Raw genomic sequence first — 17,647 nt, forward strand, 5'->3', positions numbered from 1 at the left:
GAGGAGGAGGAAGAAGAAGAAGAAGAAGAAGAATAAGAATATTTCTGCGGTCGGACTGTGCGCGGGTTTCTCGACTCGATCCCGGGTGAACAGGGGGCGGGGCCTTTGGGATCCTCTCCACAGATGTTCCGTGAAGCTCGTGATCAGAGATCTGGAAGGTTAAATAAGCTTGATGACGGTGACTTGGATCCACAAAAATTCCTCCTCTTCTCTTCAGCCACCCGAGCACGACGATGAGGTGTTTTTTTTCTTTTACGATTTGAAATATCTGTGATTTAAATGTTGGGAACGGATTCTGATTTCATGTGGTTTATAACACCAGCGTGTTCGTTTGCTTTACTTATACACCGCCCGGATGGTTTGTTCCGTGACTGAGGTGTCGGAGTTCACCTCGTGGGACCTTCCCAAGTATTCAGGAATACCAATTTTACACAAAGGATCCTCTTCTTCCACTTCATGAAATGTTGTGATTCATGTTCGTCACTTCCGGCCATCTCCGGTTTCGTCGATGACGTCATTTCCTCCGCAGGTAAGGTTCGTGCACGGATGTTGTTTCCACCTCTGTTTGTGGATCTCTGTGTGTGAGAGCACGATTTGTCGATATCGCAAACATTATGAACGGGTTGGACAAAACGTGGTGGACAGGCCGGGTGTGTCGTTCGGATAAACCGATTAGATTTCGGTTCAGGTCCGAATCCAGATCCGGCCTATCAGTAGGGTACGAAACGTAACTTGTTCACCTGGCAGGTGTGCTCTCCACTGGGTAACATGGCTGTAAACAGGGTGGTGGTGTGGTCACCACCGGGTAACATGGCTGGTAACAGGGTGGTGTGGTCACCACCGGGTAACATGGCTGTAAACAGGGTGGTGTGGTCACCACTGGGTAACATGGCTGTAAACAGGGTGGTGGTGTGCTCTCCACTGGGTAACATGGCTGTAAACAGGGTGGTGGTGTGCTCTCCACTGGGTAACATGGCTGGTAACAGGGTGGTGTGGTCACCACCGGGTAACATGGCTGTAAACAGGGTGGTGGTGTGGTCACCACTGGGTAAAATGGCTGTAAACAGGGTGGTGGTGTGCTCTCCACTGGGTAACATGGCTGTAAACAGGGTGGTGTGGTCACCACCGGGTAACATGGCTGTAAACAGGGTGGTGGTGTGGTCACCACCGGGTAACATGGCTGTAAACAGGGTGGTGGTGTGGTCACCACTGGGTAACATGGCTGTAAACAGGGTGGTGGTGTGGTCACCACTGGGTAACATGGCTGTAAACAGGGTGGTGGTGTGCTCTCCACTGGGTAACATGGCTGTAAACAGGGTGGTGGTGTGGTCACCACCGGGTAACATGGCTGTAAACAGGGTGGTGTGGTCACCACTGGGTAACATGGCTGTAAACAGGGTGGTGGTGTGGTCACCACCGGGTAACATGGCTGTAAACAGGGTGGTGGTGTGGTCACCACTGGGTAACATGGCTGTAAACAGGGTGGTGGTGTGGTCACCACTGGGTAACATGGCTGTAAACAGGGTGGTGTGGTCACCACCGGGTAACATGGCTGTAAACAGGGTGGTGTGGTCACCACTGGGTAACATGGCTGGTAACAGGGTGGTGTGGTCACCACTGGGTAACATGGCTGTAAACAGGGTGGTGTGGTCACCACTGGGTAACATGGCTGTAAACAGGGTGGTGTGGTCACCACTGGGTAACATGGCTGGTAACAGGGTGGTGTGGTCACCACCGGGTAACATGGCTGTAAACAGGGTGGTGTGGTCACCACCGGGTAACATGGCTGGTAACAGGGTGGTGTGGTCACCACTGGGTAACATGGCTGTAAACAGGGTGGTGTGGTCACCACTGGGTAACATGGCTGGTAACAGGGTGGTGTGGTCACCACTGGGTAACATGGCTGTAAACAGGGTGGTGTGGTCACCACCGGGTAACATGGCTGTAAACAGGGTGGTGTGGTCACCACCGGGTAACATGGCTGTAAACAGGGTGGTGTGGTCACCACTGGGTAACATGGCTGGTAACAGGGTGGTGTGGTCACCACCGGGTAACATGGCTGTAAACAGGGTGGTGTGGTCACCACTGGGTAACATGGCTGTAAACAGGGTGGTGGTGTGGTCACCACCGGGTAACATGGCTGTAAACAGGGTGGTGGTGTGCTCTCCACTGGGTAACATGGCTGTAAACAGGGTGGTGGTGCGGTCACCACTGGGTAACATGGCTGTAAACAGGGTGGTGGTGTGGTCACCACTGGGTAACATGGCTGTAAACAGGGTGGTGGTGTGGTCACCACTGGGTAACATGGCTGTAAACAGGGTGGTGGTGTGGTCACCACCGGGTAACATGGCTGTAAACAGGGTGGTGGTGTGCTCTCCACTGGGTAACATGGCTGTAAACAGGGTGGTGGTGCGGTCACCACTGGGTAACATGGCTGTAAACAGGGTGGTGGTGTGGTCACCACTGGGTAACATGGCTGTAAACAGGGTGGTGGTGTGGTCACCACTGGGTAACATGGCTGTAAACAGGGTGGTGGTGTGGTCACCACTGGGTAACATGGCTGTAAACAGGGTGGTGGTGTGGTCACCACTGGGTAACATGGCTGTAAACAGGGTGGTGGTGTGGTCACCACTAGGTAACATGGCTGTAAACAGGGTGGTGGTGTGGTCACCACTAGGTAACATGGCTGTAAAATCCGGAGTTAAAAGGCCGCCGGTGTGGTTGTGTTCGATGCCCATTGACGCTCTTTTTCTGTGGTGATCTATGAACCCTCCGCCCCCTAAACTGTGACTCGGTCGTCTTGTTACCGTTTATAAGGGTGGTGTATTAGCAAGGGTGATGTGTTGGACTGCTTCATTGTGCTGTACTTCTGGATTGTTTTTAAAATGTAAACAAACGATCTGTATAATCATTATTTTATGAAAGTTGACACACCAGACGACTCGAATATACTTGAACGCTGCACGGGGTATCGTGTTCTTTGAACTCTCCAATTTAATAACAGAATTGTCTTTGTATCAAGGATTGTGTGTTGGCTGTTCCCTTTGTCCAAAGTGTCTGCAGATAGTTGTTTGCACGAGATCACGTTGTACACATAATCGGTACAAGAATGTCTCCATTCTGTGTTGTAATGTTTTTTATTTTATTTTTATTTTTATTTTTTATCGACACCCTCGAGCAAGGTCTATTGGCCGACCACTTTGCCATCACACACAGGTTGGTGCTTGGTGTCCCACCAGGTGTCCAGGTGTCCACCCTAGGTGTCTACAGGACTCACACGGTGCACCATCAACCCTCTTCTGGTGGAACTTCCTAAATCCAGGATCACTGCTCACCTCCACTCATTCGTTCCTCTTTTTTTTTCCCCTCTTGTGGAATCAACTTCCACCTCCTCTTCAATCTCGTGCTTCCCTCCAGGTCTTATACACAGCTGTCCAGCACCATCTCAGATCGTCCTCAATCCAAAACGATGATCTTTTCTTTCGTCATTAACCCCACCCAAATTCCTCATTTTCCAGTTTTTCCTCTTTGGAGTTTCCTTCTCCATGCATGTGTGCTCCGTCCTGATCCGTTCAGTGTGTGTGAGCTCTTCCACGAACTCCAACTCTGTATACAAAAGAAAATTGGAGATTGGTCAAAAGTTTGATGTGTTCTTGTGCTCCTTTACCTTTTCGCAGGTGTGGTGGTGAAGGCCAAAAAGAAAACTCATGAAACGAGCCCTGTGTTTGCCGAACCTGTTGGCGCGACTTCCCTTGTGCAGAGCTAGCTGACCGGACCTTGAGAGGCCTGTTGTGGACGAGTATATTGAGGAAGGTGCTTGGAGATTGTCTCCTGTGGTGAAACGATGCGGCGTTGAACACGTGTGCATTGGAGACCGCCGCTGGCCGGGCCGCAGGGCCTCGCCGGGCCCGGGCTATTTTGTGATTCGGATCGTGAAAGCGAAATGCGCACTTCTGAAAATCTTGTGGTTGTTGGACAAAATGGAAACGTGGAAGAGTCAAACAGTAAAACGGACTGCACAGGAGGAGAAGCGTCTGAAACGGCGGACACGAGTGCCATGTACGGAGGGTGTTCGGGTTCTCTTTCCAAACCGTGTAACTTGAAGGATAGTCAGTCCCTGATGAAACCACATTCGTCGGATCTTCCTTCACGTGACGCTCGTGGTATGTCGAATGTTCAGGCTGCGGGAGCCGGTCCGAACACCGGCACGGCTGTGTGCGGCAACAAAATCTCTCCTGCATCAGGTAACCGAGGGGACGAAACGATTAGTTTCTACAAAGTACTTTTGTAAACCAGTAGTACAGCAGATGGATCGGTTCCCGATATTATCACTCTGAGAAGCATAAAATGTCCACCTGCAAAACGAATGAGTGAGATTGTGATAATTGTGAGAGACGTGATTTTGATTGCCGGGTCTGTTGACTTCGTGTAATTGCAGAGCAGCCGTGCACCGAGTCGACGGTGCGCAGAAATTTCCCCGTCGAGCAGATTAAGCCTCCGGCCCAAGAACTCGTCTTGGAAAACCTCCGGAGGTTTAAGTGGTGCTACCCTAAAAGGATAAGGCTTGGGCCGAGCCCTGGACCTTCACAACTTGTAACCCCTGAGGAAGGCAAGTGCTTTACTGGGCACCGAGTTCTTTAATTGTATTGTTTCTCTTGTTGCCGTGTGTTTGTGGGATGCAGAATTTGTATTTTCAGGTACAGCGACTTTGAATTGAACCTCATAAGCACCGATGGTTCAATCGATTTTGCAAAAAACGTTCGGTCGCAATCAACTTTGGAGACTTTTACCTTCGAGACAGTCTTGTACCGTCGGGCGTCCTTGGGCGTTGGCTCTTCTCTCTCGATCTCTCTCAGGGATATCGCTTCACCCTGAGGAATGGGATCCTGAACATCGTGATCGGGATCGGGATCGGATCATGCTTTGGTTCATCTCTCCATCACATTGTTTTTGCTCCGGTCACTCTCAGCCTCCTTTCCTCAATGATGACAAACTTTGATCTTGATCCTCTAGTCTAAGGCTGAGGTCACATTTGCCACGGCGGCCGTGGGGTCTCCAAAATCTACGGCGGCCGCAGTATTTCCACGGTCACGCAATGTAGCAGTCACATATGTTTTTATTTTTTGGGGAGCCGCACGGCATATTTATAAATTGTAGAGACCGAAAACGTGGGGTTGCCGTACGGTCTTTGATTTGATGTCGCACGGTGACCTTAGGGCGTTCCTGCGGCGGCCATAGAATTTTCAAGGCAGACGCAAGGTGACCGCAGGGGGGCCCTAAGGCGAACGTGCGGCCGGACGGACGGTAACGAATGAGTTAATTTTTTTTTTTTTTTTCGGCTTGTCGAATTGCTACGGCGAACGTAGAAATGAAAAAAGTTATAACTCCACGTTATAATTCCACGGCAACCTTACGACCTGTAAAAGATAGGCAAACGGCGTAGGGCCATCCTGAGGTCACCGCAGAAACTCTGCGGCCGCCGCACATTTCTGTCAATTCAGAGGGCGTACGGCCGCCGTATCCTCGCCGTAGAGCAAATGTGACTTAGGCCTAAACCTTACAAAATTTTTGTATATTTGATTGATTGATTTTAGCTCAACTTCTTGTTCTTCCTTCGTGTCAGACGTGCTTTCCTGTTGACATTGAACATCGAACATCGAGTTTAATATCCTTTGCAAAGGTGAGCGTGCCACAAGGTAACTGGTCAACTTCCCTAAATCGGGAGCGTGAGAGGAGCAGCACTTTTCCAGTTGAATCCCGTTACGTTGGGTTGGATTCGAGACGATACGAATCCATATTGAGCACCTTCCATCAATATGCTGGCTCGTGCTGTGATTTCCACAAACTGTTCATTCCCATGTTGGGCTTTAGGGATGACCTACAGGTACGCACACTTGCCCCTAAGCTGTCCAGCCTGGGTTTGAATCCAGACCCAACTCAAAACTGTCACCCTGGTGTTTCACCGTCAGTGATTCATCAATGTCCCTTGATTGGATGGCAAAACTTGGCGTCCCATCTGCCGGTGGACGTTAAAGACCCCACGGTGTCCGCCACGAAGAGCAGGTGAGCTATCGTCGGCGCACTGAACGAATTACAAATTCCTGCTCTAACCATAGTCGACCATCAGTCGGGCTTGGCCAGCTGGTTCGTGACAGATTTGGGCAAAGCTTCCCCCAGCCAACCCCACAAGAACGTGGTTATAATTGTGGCCATTATAGAAGAAGAAGAAGTTCATTCCCAATTGCTCCATTTGGTTTTAATCGTTCGAACTTTGTTTTCTTTGCTGTTTGTTTCAGAAAAGCAAGAAGCAGCCGATCTCGCCATGCCTTTTCATCGTGAGGAGTTTCACAACGGGCAGCCTGAGCAGGATTTACACAGCAACGGACTTTTCTTTTGCCATCTATGCCATAAGGACCTCACAAACATGAACACTGCTCGAAAGCAGCAGCACCTCAACCGGTTTGTGGTTCAACCACATTGCAACACCTCATCCCCTTCCTTCATTTCTCCTCTTTCTTCCCACTCCATTTTCTCTTTCTATAGCTCTCATTTTCTCTCCCTCCTTCCCTTTAAATATATTATGTATCTCCTTTATTTCCTTCCCACTACCTTGTACTGTACTTTTTTTTGTTTCCTTATTTTGTTGTTGTGGTCACTATGAGCAGGGATTCCCTTGGAATTGATTTTTTTATTTTGACCAGGAGTGAAAACATGGTTTCCCTTGATTTACCAATAGTGAGTGTACAAAATAACGCTTTCTGCAGAGTGTGACCAACTGTTTCCCGTTTTGGCACCTGCTTGCTTCAGGTTCCCTTTGACAGCTTTGTAACTGATTTCCTAGAAGGAAAGTGAAATAAGGATGGAGGCCTTCAATGTCACACACGACATCAGGGCCATCTCTCTTGACAAATCTTGAGGATTTGATACCGTCTGGCACCCCGCCATGATCTCCAAACTTTCTGCTTGTGGCATCCAAGGCCATCTCCTCTTGGGGTGCAATGACTTCCTCCACTCCTGTAGTTAGCGTGTACCTCTAAACGGGATCCTCTCGTCTCGTCTCGTCTCGTCTCGTCTCGTCTCCTCGTCAAGGCTGAGTGCCCCAAGGCAGTGTCTTGGGCCTTGTCTTGTTCCTCTTCTTCAATGATCTTTCTGATTCCCTGGAAAATCCTGCCGATATCTTTGCTGATGATTCCATCCTCTGCCATATCGTCTTTCAGGCAGGCAGAGGCCTCTCCCCTCTCCACAGACCTTAATAGAATCACGAGCTGGTCAAACACTTGGAATACATCCTTCAACTCCGACACACTCACAATACGTCCTTCAACCCCGACACATCCAACACACTCACAATACGTCTTTCAACCCTGACACATCCTGCACACTCACAATACGTCTTTCAACCCCGACACATCCTACACACTCACAATACGTCCTTCAACCCCGACACATCCTACACACTCACAATACGTCCTTCAACCCTGACACATCCTACACACTCACAATACGTCTTTCAACCCTGACACATCCTACACACTCACAATACGTCTTTCAACCCCGACACATCCTACACACTCACAATACGTCCTTCAACCCTGACACATCCTACACACTCACAATACGTCTTTCAACCCTGACACATCCTACACACTCACAATACGTCCTTCAACCCTGACACATCCAACACACTCACAATACGTCTTTCAACCCTGACACATCCTACACACTCACAATACGTCTTTCAACCCTGACACATCCTACACACTCACAATACGTCCTTCAACTCCGACGCGTCCGACACACTCACAATACGTCCAACTCCGACGCGTCCGACACACTCACAATACGTCCTTCAACCCCGACGCGTCCTACACACTCACAATACGTCCTTCAACCCCGACACATCCTACACACTCACAATATGTCCTTCAACCCCGACAAATCCTGCACACTCACAATACGTCTTTCTACCCTGACACATCCTGCACACTCACAATACGTCTTTCTACCCTGACACATCCTGCACACTTACAATACGTCTTTCTACCCTGACACATCCTGCACACTCACAATACGTCCTTCAACGCCGACGCGTCCGACACACTCACAATACATCCTTCAACCCTGACACATCCTACACACTCACAATACGTCTTTCAATGCTGACACATCCTGCACACTCACAATACGTCTTTCTACCCTGACACATCCTGCACACTCACAATACGTTTTTCAACACTGACACATCCTGCACACTCACAATACGTCCTTCAACGCTGACACATCCTACACACTCACAATACGTCCTTCAACTCCGACGCGTCCGACACACTCGCAATACGTCCAACTCCGACGCGTCCGACACACTCACAATACGTCCAACTCCGACGCGTCCGACACACTCACAATACGTCCTTCAACCCCGACACATCCTACACACTCACAATACGTCCTTCAACCCTGACACATCCTACACACTCACGATACGTCTTTCAACGCTGACACATCCTGCACACTCACAATACGTCTTTCTAGCCTGACACATCCTGCACATTCACAATACGTTTTTCAACGCTGACACATCCTACACACTCACAATACGTCCTTCAACTCCGACGCATCCGACACACTCACAATACGTCCTTCAACCCTGACACATCCTACACACTCACAATACGTCCTTCAACCCCGACACATCCTACACACTCACAATACGTCCTTCAACCCCGACACATCCTGCACACTCACAATACGTCTTTCTACCCTGACACATCCTGCACACTCACAATACGTCTTTCTACCCTGACACATCCTGCACACTCACAATACGTCTTTCAACACTGACACATCTGACACACTCATAATACGTCTTTCAACCCCAATACATCCTACACACTCACCCTGTCTCTCTGAAAGGGCCATCTGGCAAACCTTCCCATATACTTGGAGAGGTTAAATCACTCAAACATTTTGGCCTCAACATCAACCATGATCTTTCTTGGGCAGACCATATTTCAAAGATGGCCTCTAAAGCCAGCTGGCTGCCAACTTGGCTTCTTTGGCCAACTACAATCCTTCATGCATACCTTGATGGAGTACTGCTCTCCCCTTTGAGCCGGCACCCCTGCCTCACACCTTGTCTTTCTTGATGCCGTGGAAAGCAAGATCCTCAATCATTGGGATCTCCTGCAACGAAGTTGTGTCTCGGCCTGTTACTTTGACATCACAGGTTTGTGCGCCCCCTGCATTCTACCGCTTCCTGTTTGGCCTGGCATCCCCTGCCATCTCTTGGCTCTGTACTTCCCAATTTTTTGCCAGGCACACATGGTCTGCGAGTAATGCTCTCCTTGGTAAACTTCCAAAATCCATGCTCACTGCTCACCTCCACTTATTTTTTTTCCTCTTTACTCTCGCCTGTGGAACCAACTTTCCCAGTCAGCTGTTCAGTCCTTTTCTTCCTTCGAGGGCTTCAAGACAGCTGTTCGCCACCACCTCAAGTCACCCCCCAGCCATACTCATGTTCTCCTCTACCCCAATTTTCGTTTAGTAGTTGTTGGTTTGTTCCATTTCTCTTCCCCTTGTTCCTATGTTTCATTCAGCTTGTTCACCCTGTTGTGTCCTCCCCCCCCCCCAACCCCTCCTCAAACCCACCCACTTTTACTCTGCTGTTGGTTTTTAGCCCTTTCCATTTTGTTCCCTTCCATTGTGTTGTAGCCCTTTCCTGAGCCTCGATCATGTATACAAAAATAAAGGTGTGTACGCGCGCATCAACAATCAATTGTTAATGAGAAAAGACTGCACAGAATGGTTGAAACAGAATATTTTCCTTTCCCTTCCAAGTACTTGGTTACGCTATCCATTTTTACACTCGTCTCTCCTGCGATGCAATTGAACATCCAAGTGTTGATACACGTGCATTGAATTTTTATTTACTTATTTATTTTGGCCTTGTCATACACTTACCAAGGTCAGGTCAGGTATGGGAGCATGCGCCAGAGCAGTGCGTCGCTGCGTCCACTCTCCGCCGGTACTCCTGGGACCTCCGTCTGGCCATCCCCCAGGTAAATGCCTGGCCCATCCCCATCTCCTTGAGATACTGCTCGACCTGCTGCAACCACGAGGCACGTGATCGGCCCATTGCCCTCCTCCGCTCATGAGGCTCCCTCGCTAAGAGAATCTGGTGAGTAAGATCGGCATCAGGAAAACGAGCCACATGTCTATACAGCCGCAACCGACGCTCACGGACTATGCAGGTAACAAATCTAATTTGAGTCTCTCTCAGCAACCGCTCGTTGGACACAAAATCCGACCAGCGATAGCCAAGGATTCTCCGAAGAGACCTGGTACCAAAGGAATTAAGTTTCCGTCTCAGATCCTTGGTCAGAGTCCAAGTCTCATGAACATAGAGCAAGATTAGAAGCACCAAGGATCTGAAGACTCAAACACAGGTACCGACACACAACACCCCATGATCGAGTGAATCCATGACTCTCCAAGACTGACCCAGACAACTACTGACCTCTGGCTCACAGCCAACAGAGACATGAATATCACTGCCAAGGTAAGTGAATCTCTCTGTGACCTCAACACCCTCACCACAAACGGGTACAGACAGGACAGCAGCATCCAAGATGTCATTGAAAGCCTGGATCTTAGTTTTGACCCAGGAAACCCGTAATCCCAGCAGCTCCGCCGACTCATTCATCACCTCGAGGGCCCAAAAGGATATCTAGAGTCTCAGCAAAGATGACTGTATCATCTGTGAAATCAAGGTCAGAGATCTTAACATTACCAAACAATGAAACTCAGCTTGATCTCTCCGACATCCTCCCCAGAATCCAGTCCATACAAGCGCTGAAAAGTGTGAGGGGCCAGGACACACCACTGACGAACTCCAATAACAACTGGAGACTAGAAGGGTACTCGGTGGAGCGCATACCTCCGCAATGTAATGCCTGATCCACGAGGACATATCGGGCCCAACACATTTTTGAAATATCATGCATTACAGTACTATATCGTTTTTGGCCCTATCTCTCAATGGTGAAGAATCACTTTTAAAATTCTCGTTGCCGGATCTGGATCCGGATCTTCATGAAAATATAATCGGTTCGTCCTTGTCACACACAGAACCTGTCCAAAAAATTTCATCTGGATCCGTCCACAACTTTTTGAGATATCCTGCACACAGAGAGAAAGGGGTGAAAATGTAACCTCCTTCACCTTCGGTGGTGGAGGTAAATAAGTCTGAGATGGTATCACCACATCTCACAGCACTCTCAGTACCAGAGTGCAGTTCAGACACCAGATTGATCAGTTTTGGTGGCACCCCACGAAGACCAAGAATCCCCCAGAGGACATCCTGATTCACCGAGTCAAACGCTTTACGGAGATCAACATAGCTGCAGGCAGCCCCTGACGAAACTCTCGTCTGCGTTCGGTGATGACCCGAAGAGCAAGGATACGGTCAATCGTTAACCACTTTGGTGTAAAGCCTGACTGCTCTGGGTGTTGGTGCTCAAGCAGATGGTGGAGAACCCTATCGAGAATTATCCGAGCAAAGACCTTGCCCGGCACTGAGAGCAGTGTCACCCCTCAGCAGTTGTTGCAGTCAGGGCGGTCACCCTTCCCTTTCCAGAGAGGGACAACAAGGCCCCTCTTCCAGTCAGTTGGGTTGATGCCTGTGTTCCAGGCAGAGCACAGAACTGCATGCAACAACGCGAGTGCAGCATTTCCACCAGCCTTGAGAAGTTCGGCATGGATGCCACAGATCCCCGGAGCCTTTCGCCATTCCAACCGGTTCACCACCGCCTGTGTTGCCACAGACGAAGGTGGACCACAGTTGATTGGAGGGTCAGCAATTGGAATTGTAACACCCCTGACATCCAACTTGACAGCTGGGGGATCAGCCTGGTGCAGCCGCTAAAAGTAACCCACCCAGCGGGACTTCACTTGTGACTCCCCTGTCAAGAGCCCCCCACCCTCTGCTCTAACTGCAGTACACTGAGGGAAGGGCTTGGATGAATGCAATGCGTGAATTCCCCTGTAAGCAGGACAACAATCACTTGACCACAGTTGATGATCTACCCCCTCAGATTCCTCACACATCGGCCTCCTTGTCCACCTTCAGCGCACGTACAGTTTAACACCTCAACTCCCTGAACAGTTGAGCTCTGCCATTCAGCCTGGCCCTGCGACTCTGGTCAATGGTATCCAGTGTCCCTTGAGAGACAAAACTCTTCTTCACTCTCTGGTGAGTTCCAAGACATCCACCAGCAACATCAAGGATGATGGGCTTGAAGGCGCTCCACAACTCTTCAGGATTCCCCAAAGCACCCAGACCCCTCCAAATCCCCACTCAGCCTGTTTGCAAACTCCTCAGCTACCCTCTCATACTTGAGCTTGTCAACATTCAGCCTACGCTGGGATGGTACCATTCTTCCGGATTAAAGCTGCAACTTCAGAGTTGCTACCGCAAGCCTGTGGTGAGTATTGAGGAACTGAGCACTCTGATAGATCCTGCAGTTCTGGATCATCCTCCAGCGACCATAAACGATCACATGATCAATCTCCTTTGCCACACCACCAGCGTTGGAATACTCAGTCCAGCGATGAGCCTGTGGGTGTTGAAACCATGAACCTGCCACCCTAAGTACATGACTTCTTGCAAAGTCAAGGAACTTGGTGCTGTTCTGGTTCACAGTTCCAGACCCATGGGAGCCAACACGCATCTCGTAACCATCCCTTTCAGTCCCAGTCGATGTATTGAAATCCCCCAAGACGAGAAGTGTATCTCGCCTTGGGCACTGATCAACCACCGACTCGAGCACAGTATAGAATGCGTCCTTCACGGTGAGATCACTCGCCTCAGTCGGAGCATATACAGAGACCACGGAAATGACACCGAAGGAGTGACGAATCCTTCATCTCATAATCCGATCGTTGACCGGTGACCAGGGTTAGACACCTCTTGTAATGTTTGAAACGGTCATTTGTCTCTCGATATCATTCATTGTTTTTGGTTTGGTTGAAGACTCTTCTGTCCTGATCATTGATTTGACGTCACTGTCAGCATTTGATTGTTTGTTTGTTTTTTAATGCATTGTCGAGGCTCATATGAAAGTTGCAACTTTGTTGTCACTTTAAATGTCAGTACAGTCACTGCTGATATTGTCATTGCTTGAAACGTTGGAATCACTGATGCTGGTTTGGATTTGTTCATCTCGTTTTGTGCAATTACATACCTTTCAAGCTCGTGGCAGCAGTCTTTGTTCTTGTTATTAATCCCAACAGTTAGCTTTGGAGTTTTATTTAAAGAGTCTAGACATCACTCTTTCATTTCCGTTGCTCTTTGTGTCTGTTTTCGTGAACATCCCATGCTAACTGGCAGTACTGCCACGGAAATGGAAGGCCTTTCTTTTTTTTGTATAGAGTCAAGACTCGTGGAAGAGCTGGACCACTGAATGCATCAGAACACAACAGAACAAAAGGAACAGTAGAGTGAGGGAGGAGGGGACACACCAACAGCAGGGTTGATGGACAAGATGGAGGGAGACGGACAAATAATGGGTGTGAGTAGGAATCAGGGGCACACATGGGATGGACTAGATGGATACAAAAGCAAACTCTCAGGAAGGAAACACTGGACATTTGGAAGGGGGTTAACGAGGGTAAAAAAGATCATAGTTTTGGATTGCAGACAATCCTGAGATTGTGTTAAACAACTGTTTTGAATACCTGGAGGGACGAATGGGATTGAAGAGGATGTGCAAGTCGATTCCACGGCTGGGGGCAAGGGGGGGTGTGGAGCAAATGAGTGGAGGTGAGCAGTGATCCAGGATTTAGGTAGTGTCACCAGAAGAGGATTGATGGTGGACCGTGCGACCCTCTGCAAGAAACCAAAGAGCGGAGATGCAAGACCAGAAAGGAGGCAGTAAAGGAAAGAGAGACCACCTCCCCATTTGCAATAGCGAAGTGATCGTTCCATAGGCTCCGCTTTATTGTGAGAGATTCCAATGTTCTTGAAGGCCTTTGTTTCCACGGCATCAAGCTGAGCAAGATGTGAGGCAGGGGAGCCATCCCAGAGGGGAGAGCAGTACTCCATCAAGCTGTGGATGAAAGCCTTGTGGGTAGATCGGAGCTCAGGTGTGCCAAGGAAGGACTTTCCATGACGGAGGATGCCCATTCAGCATCTGGCTTTGGAGGCCAATTTTTAAACGTGGTTTGCCCAAGAGAAATCATTGCTGAGAGTGAGACCCAAAAGTTTGAGTGACTGAACCTCTTTGAAATGGTTGTTGAGAAAGGACCATAACCACAAATCCTCCAATCTACTATCGGAGAGAGACAGAGTATGAGATTTGTCAGGATTGAAAGACATGTTCAAAGTGTTTGACCATCTTGTGATTTTATAACAATACTTATAATGTGTGCACTCCATGGGATAGGGAGGAGGGGCTGGGTGGGGGCTCAGAATATGGTGGAAATTAGAAGTACCACAATTTTTTTTTGTTTATTTTATTTTTCGATTATTCCTGATGAGCCTGGTGTGGCTTAGTGGTTAAGGCGGTGGCTTGGGATCTTTGGGGTCCTGAGTTCGAGCCCCGCTGGCTACTGAGTTAGTATCAGGAGGGTTGACTCAGCCTGTCATCCTTCTGAAGGTCGGCAAAATGAGCACCACTACACTGGTAATTATCCCTGCAGGGTCGAAGATGGCTAAAAGGTTGGCGTCAGGAAGGACATCCGGCCGTAAAAGCATTGCCGCAAGAAAGGGTACCATGATTGGAGCCCGCAAAAAGCTGACCCCTGCTCAGGGATAAAGCTTTCAAATGGTGTGATGATGACTTGTAGATTATTCCTGAACGGTCATATGAGACTCAGTCGCATGGTATGGTCTTTCAGAGTTGTTGCTAATGAGCATCATTTTAATTTTGTTGCAGTTGTTTGGACACACTGGAGGTGCCCGTACCGAATGCTGTACGTGTGTCGACTTGTCCCGTTTGTGGCCGTGAGTTCAAGAACGAACGTACCAGAACCTCGCACATGAAACGCTGTGCCCGTGTATTCGATGTCCCACCTCAACAGCTCTTACTCGCTGTCCGCCGACAGCAGAATGAACGTGAACGGCACCCGGAGGACTTCATGTCGTGGAGGTTACAGCTACACGTGCCCAAAACCGCCTTCATGGCCGCTTTAGCGTTACACTTCTTTTGCTGAGTGTGTTTGCATGAGTATTCAATGTCAGCTTTGGGCCCCAAACTCCACTGAAAAGCAAATATGAAATCCATGGCGATAGTTTTATCGAGCTTGTGTTGTAACGTATGATGTTTGCTGAACAGTGCTTTTACTTACTTTTCTTTTTTTCTCTTCATTCGGGTTGCAAGACAAACCAAGCGGAAAGGCTCTGAGCATGGCCATCATGAGAGAAGAAAGCGAAAGAAAATGATTTTGCCGCAGGATGGGGAAGAAATGCTTGTTGCCAAGGCACTGTCAGCATCGATGTTGGAACAGGTGGAAAGAGAAGAAATAATGGCCTCCATGGAAATTGAGCAGATGTGCACACTCAATAAAGCACCTGTCCACAAGACGTTTGTGACTAAAGGTAAGATTGGTGTGAAATGCCAGGGCTTGTGCTGCGGATCTTGACAGCTCGACTTGCCAGACCTCTTATTTTTCGGGGTGTTGTGTATATATATGTGTATATATATATGTATATATATATATATATATATATATATATATATATATATATATATATATATATATATATATATATATATATATATATATATATATATACATACATACATACACTGATGAGCCAAAACATTATGACCACTGACAGGTGAAGTGAATAACATTGATTATCTTGTTACAATGGCACCTGTTAAGGGGTGGGATATATTCGGCAGCAAGTGAACAGAAGTTGATGTGTTGGATGCAGGAGAAATAGGAAGGAGTAAAGACCTGAGCGACTTTGAGAAGGACCAAATTGTTATGGCCAGATGACTGGGTCAGAGCATCTCTGAAACGACAAGGCTTGTGGGTGGTCCGACTGACAATGGTCCGAGGAGGGACAAACCACAAACCGGCGACGGTGTTGGGCGCCCAAGGCTCATCGATGCGCGAGGGTAACGAAGGTTATCCCGTCTGGTCCGAACCGACAGAAGGTCTACTGTGGCACAAGTCACAGAAAATTTCAGTGGTGGTCACGGGAGGAATGTGTCACAATCCACAGTGCATCTCACCCTGCTGCATATGGGGCTGCGTAGCCGCAGACAGGTCAGAGTGCCCATGATGACCCCTGTCCACCATTGAAAGCGTCGGCACAGGAACTTGACCTTGGAGCAGTGGAAGAAGGTTGCCTGGTCCGATGAGTCCCGTTTTCTTTTAGATCACGTGGATGGCCGTGTACGTGTGCGCCGTTTACCTGGGGAAGTGATGGCACCAGGATGCACTGTGCGAAGACGACAAGCCGGTGGAGGAAGTGTGATTCTCCTGGCAATGTTCTGCTGGGAAACCCTGGGTCCGGCCATTCTTGTGGACGTCAATTTAACACGTGTCACCTACCTAAACATCGTTGCGGACCAGGTACACCCCTTCATGGCAATGGTATTCCCTGATGGCAGTGGCCTCTTTCAGCAGGATAATGTGCCCTGCCACACTGCACACATTGTTCGGGAATGGTTTGATGAACATGATGAAGTGTTCACGGTGTTGGCCTGGCCTCCAAATTCTCCAGATCTCAATCCGATTGAGCATCTGTGGGATGTGCTGAACCGACAAGTCTGATCCATGGTGGCTCCACCTTGCAACTTACAGGACTTGAAGGATCTGCTGCTAATGTTTTGGTGCCATTTACCACAGGACACCTTCAGGGGTCTTGTAGAGTCCATGCCTCGGCGGGTTGGCGCTGTTTTGGCGGGACACGGAGGACCAACAGCATATTAGGCAGGTGGTTATAATGTTATGGCTCATCGGTGTGTGTGTGTGTGTGTATATATATATATATATATATATATAATATATATATATATATAACGTTTTTGTTTTTTAATCGAAGAGGATTGAATCGTTTGCACATTTTGTACATCCAATTTGTTATTTATAATAAACTCGTGTGGATCACCTCACTACGCTCGCCTCTACACACTCGTTGCAGAGATTGACATCACAGATTTGCTGTTGTCGTCATGATTTACACCAATCGCAACACAAACATTTATTTGTAATTTTGGTGTTATTATATTTATTTGAAATTTATTTCTGACATAAAAGGTCCAAGTTGTCTAATCTGTGAGGGGTCTTCATGGTCTTTTGGGGATTTTTGGGTTCTTTTGAGTCCTCATGGTCTTTTTTGGGTCCTTGGTGACTTTTCGGTCTTTTAGATGCTGGGGACTTTTAGGTCTCTTGGGACCTTGGGTCTGAAGGGTCTTCAACGATCAAAAGGGTATCGGCAGTTTATAGCGTTGAAACGTACATTCCAGTCGTACATAATTAATAGATGTATGTGTGTGAAGTGTGTGCAACTGACGTTGAAACAGTATGTAATTAATAGACATATAGTCACACAGCTTCACTGTGCAAGGGACATTCCAATATAATGTAATTTATGTATGTGCGTGTAGTCTGCAACCAACGTTCAAACAGGCCG

At 48.4% G+C, this 17,647-nt stretch overlaps 1 protein-coding gene across 1 annotated transcript in view; it reads left to right on the forward strand.

Annotated features, from left to right (window-relative positions):
• Positions 1–376: 376 nt before the first annotated feature.
• Positions 377–17,647, forward strand: part of SLX4 (SLX4 structure-specific endonuclease subunit) — a 46,682-nt gene continuing 29,411 nt past the window's right edge. The window contains exons 1-6 of the mRNA XM_085862544.1: positions 377–529; positions 3,678–4,244; positions 4,439–4,609; positions 6,297–6,459; positions 14,934–15,146; positions 15,378–15,595. Of these exons, the coding sequence (XP_085718670.1) occupies positions 3,944–4,244; positions 4,439–4,609; positions 6,297–6,459; positions 14,934–15,146; positions 15,378–15,595 (1,066 nt within the window). The 5' untranslated portion in view covers positions 377–529; positions 3,678–3,943. The remainder of the gene's footprint in view (positions 530–3,677; positions 4,245–4,438; positions 4,610–6,296; positions 6,460–14,933; positions 15,147–15,377; positions 15,596–17,647) is intronic.

The sequence above is a fragment of the Eptatretus burgeri genome, chromosome 17 (genome assembly GCF_056783735.1).
Source record: "Eptatretus burgeri isolate ZD-2024b chromosome 17, Ebu_testis_v1, whole genome shotgun sequence".
NCBI classification, from domain to species: domain Eukaryota; kingdom Metazoa; phylum Chordata; class Myxini; order Myxiniformes; family Myxinidae; genus Eptatretus; species Eptatretus burgeri.